At 57.2% G+C, this 3,771-nt stretch overlaps 2 protein-coding genes across 2 annotated transcripts in view; both read left to right on the top strand.

Moving 5' to 3' along the window:
• Positions 1-3,765, top strand: part of LEFTY1 (left-right determination factor 1) — a 6,944-nt gene extending 3,179 nt beyond the window's left edge. The window contains 3 exon segments of the mRNA XM_014449591.2: positions 744-993; positions 1,142-1,384; positions 2,325-3,765. Of these exon segments, the coding sequence (XP_014305077.1) occupies positions 744-993; positions 1,142-1,384; positions 2,325-2,688 (857 nt within the window). The 3' untranslated portion in view covers positions 2,689-3,765.
• Positions 3,716-3,771, top strand: part of PYCR2 (pyrroline-5-carboxylate reductase 2) — a 3,941-nt gene continuing 3,885 nt past the window's right edge. Inside the window, exon 1 of the mRNA XM_014449589.2 lies at positions 3,716-3,761. Within this exon, the coding sequence (XP_014305075.2) occupies positions 3,716-3,761 (46 nt within the window). The remainder of the gene's footprint in view (positions 3,762-3,771) is intronic.

The raw sequence follows: 3,771 nt of genomic DNA on the forward strand, positions 1-3,771 counted from the left end.
CCCTATGGTATTACAAACCTTAGTATAATAAACTTCGGCCGTACAGGCCATTATATAGTAGTCTTTCTACAAAAATACTAACAGGCTGGTATCAGTCGTTCCCACAAAGCGGGAGAAGAGGGAGCCGGAAAAAGACCAAGAATACGCTAAAACAGACGTGGAAATTTGAGTGGGAGTGGGGGTTGGGTGGGGGTGGGGGTGGGAGAACCTAGGCTCAGCTCAGAGGCCTGGGGAAGGTCGGGGTTCCTTGGGGTCTGTTTTCGCATGGCCACTGATGGCCTGACCTTGAGCAAGTGGCTTGAAATCACTTCTGAACCCGTTTGCGTCTCTGCACCCACGAGCGAGTCTGCCCTCCCTGCCAGTGCGTCGCTGTGGGTGGGACGAGGTGGGGGACCTGGCAGATACTGTAAAGTGCAGTTACTCCGCCGTCGGGGATGCAGGGGCCTGAATCCTAATCAGCCCCCGCCTCTGTGGGCCTGCGCTCACCCTCTCCGCGCCCAGTGCCCCCAGGTGAGGATTCTGACCCTCCACGTCTCGGCTGACCCCACGGCTCAGGGCCCCAGGCTGCCCCTTCCTGCCGTGGAGGTTGTTATAAGGACCCCAGACCCCAGGGGGATTTGTGGGTAACCAGGGAGACGGAATAGGGCTGTTCTCTCCCCCCCTGGCTGCCCCCTCAGTGGCCCTGCCCCCCCTCAGAGCTGCCCCCTTGGCTGGAGAGGCCCCGCTGACGCTGCTGTTGTCCCCAGAGGTGGCCGGCAGGTTCCTGGTGTCTGAGGCCTCCACGCGCCTGCTGGTGCTCAGCATGGAGCGGCGGCTGCCCCCCAACAGCGAGCTGGTGCAGGCCGTGCTGCGCCTCTTCCAGGAGCCGGTCCCCGAGGCCGCGCTCCGCAGGCACCAGCGGCTGTCCCCTCGCAGCGACCTGGCCCGGGTCACCATCGAGTGGCTGCACGTCCGTGCTGATGGCTCCAACCGCACCTCCCTCATCGACTCTAGGTGGGGAGGTTGCCCAGGGGTTCTGGGGGGGAGGGTAGAGGAAAAGGGGAGACAGGAGGGGGCGAGGGGGGTCTATCTCGGGGAGAGGGATGAAAGGGGCTTCCCCGGGCCCCACCACTCAGCGCCCGGGTCCCTGCCTGTGTCGCAGGCTGGTGTCCATCCACGAGAGCGGCTGGAAGGCCTTCGACGTGACCGAGGCCGTGAACTTCTGGCAGCAGCTGAGCCGGCCCCAGGAGCCGCTGCTGCTGCAGGTGTCGGTGCAGCGGGAGCACCTGGGCCCGCTGGCCTCCAGCGCCCACAGGCTGGTCCGCTTTGCCTCCCAGGGGCCTTGGGCCGGCGCGCAGGGCGAGCCCCAGCTGGAGCTGCACACCCTGGACCTCGGGGACTTCGGGTAGGTCCTGGGGGGAGGAGTGGGGTCGCCGGGCGGGTGAGCAGACAGCCCAGGAGGCCAGCCATCCCCACTGCATGTCCGTTTCTAATGGTGAAACTTTTTATTCAAACATTTTACTGAAAAATATCTTCAGAGATTTTCAATGGGTTTTTATGTTGTCATTGACACACATTATTCCAATCATCTAATTTCATTTGACCCTTTCCCATGATTAATTCTTTTTTGTTAAATATGTTTTTATTGATTTTTAGAGAGAGAGGAAAGGAGAGGGAGAGAGAGATGGAAACATCAATGATGAGAGAGAAACATCATCCATTGGCTGCCTCCTGCATGCCCCCTACTGGGGATCAAGCCCACAACCTGGGTATGTGCCCTGACCGGGAATCGAACCAGTGACCTTTTGGTTCCTGGGCGGACACTCAACCACTGAGCCGTATTCAGCCAGGCACCCATGATTAAGTATTTGAAAACTATTAGCATGAGCTGCTGCTAAGTTGAACAGCTTTCCCCTGACATCCTGGATTCTTCATGGAACAATTCCCAGGCCTGAGGAATCACACAGCCTGCGTTCCATGGAGCTCTGCCTGCCATGGCTGCAGGGCCTCTGGCATGTCGCTTCACACCTTTGGGTCCCCGCGTCCTCAGGGTCATAGGGATAATGCTGGACCCTCATTGAGGTGTATGTCAGGATACAGGCAGGTGCCAGCTGAGATGACATGTGAAGTCCCTTGTTCAGTGCCTGGCATCCGAGGAGACCTTTAACAAACAGGAACTCATTTATGTTTTGGATGTTTATTCATTCACCATTTATCACACACATGCAGCTTTTTTAACATCACTAGAGATGCATTGTACGTCTCCCTCCCAGATGCCCCACTGGGCCCCACACCTCAGCCCTCCCAACTGACCTCTGACCCCACCTCTCCTTGCCCCCCCACAGAGCTCAGGGTAACTGTGACCCCGAGGCCCCAGTGACCGAGGGCACCCGCTGCTGCCGCCAGGAGATGTACATTGACCTGCAGGGGATGAAGTGGGCCGAGCACTGGGTGCTGGAGCCCCCGGGCTTCCTGGCCTATGAGTGCGTGGGCACCTGCCAGCAGCCCCCGCAGGCCCTGACCTTCAAGTGGCCGTTCCTGGGGCCGAGGCAGTGCATCGCCTCGGAGACGACCTCGCTGCCCATGATCGTCGGCATCAAGGAGGGCGGCAGGCCCCGCGCCCAGGTGGTCAGCCTGCCCGACATGCGGGTGCAGAAGTGCAGCTGCGCCTCGGACGGGGCGCCCGTGCCTAGGCGGCTGGAGCCGTAGGGCGCTGGGCATGGCCACCGTGGGGCTTGACGTGTGCGCTTCAGAAGTGTCCTAGGTACCAGGAGAGACGGGGGTTGCTGATGGGCAAATGCTCTGTGCTCTCTGCTGAGCTCTGAATTCGCTTCCTCTGACCAGTCAGCTCACCTCCTAATATTCGCTCCCCAGGAACAAGACTCCCTGGTCCTGGGGCAGCCTGTCCAGGCTTCTCTCTCCTTCGTATTGTCCGCTGCACTATATCCTAAGCACTTACCTGTGTAGGTTCTGTAATCTACGAGCAAAAACGCCCATTTGCCATTGTTGCCCTATCCCAGGAGCTGGGCTGAGCTCTGGTATGGGCTAGAGACCCAGCTGCCACTCCGGGCTTCAAACCAAGGCCCAAGTATGGGTTGTGCGTTCTCGTCTCAGATACGGAGGGCATTTTGCAAGAAAGAAAGAAAACGCATTTTATTCTGTGTTTTTATATTTTACCAAGAAGCCTGTCCGTTGTTGAGGAAACAGAACGTTCTAGAGGGACAAGGTTAACGTGATGAGAAAACGAAGGGACGAGCTATAAGACATGGTCAAGGTCTCCGTTCAGAAGGACAGGAAGCTAGGACTGACATGCATTCAGATTCCAGGTGCCCGTCCGCTTAGAATGGAAGCAGAAATCTTGTCATTGTTGTCGACGTGTTTACTCTTTTCAATTCGACTTGCGATCAAATAAGAAAATCTGGTGGTCGGTACTACAGTAATGTGGTCACTCCTGTAACTGTTGGGGCAGGTACGGGGAGCAAGTGTTGAAATTGTTGGATATCACACGTTAGAACAGTGGTTCTCAACCTTCTGGCCCTTTAAATACAGTTCCTCATGTGGTGACCCAACCATAACATTATTTTCGTTGCTACTTCATCACTGTCATGTTGCTACTGTGATGAATCGTCATGTAAATATCTGATAAGCAGGATGGTCTTAGGCGACCCCTGTGAAAGGGTCGTTCGACCACCAAAGGGGTCGCCGAGACCCACAGGTTGAGAACCGCTGCTTTAGAATGCCAAGACTGCAGGGGCTTCTGAGCCGGCGGAAGCTGGCCTGGGGTACGGACGC

Source organism: Myotis lucifugus, unplaced genomic scaffold (genome assembly GCF_000147115.1).
Source record: "Myotis lucifugus unplaced genomic scaffold, Myoluc2.0 scaffold_1263, whole genome shotgun sequence".
In the NCBI taxonomy this organism is placed as follows: Eukaryota; Metazoa; Chordata; class Mammalia; order Chiroptera; family Vespertilionidae; genus Myotis; species Myotis lucifugus.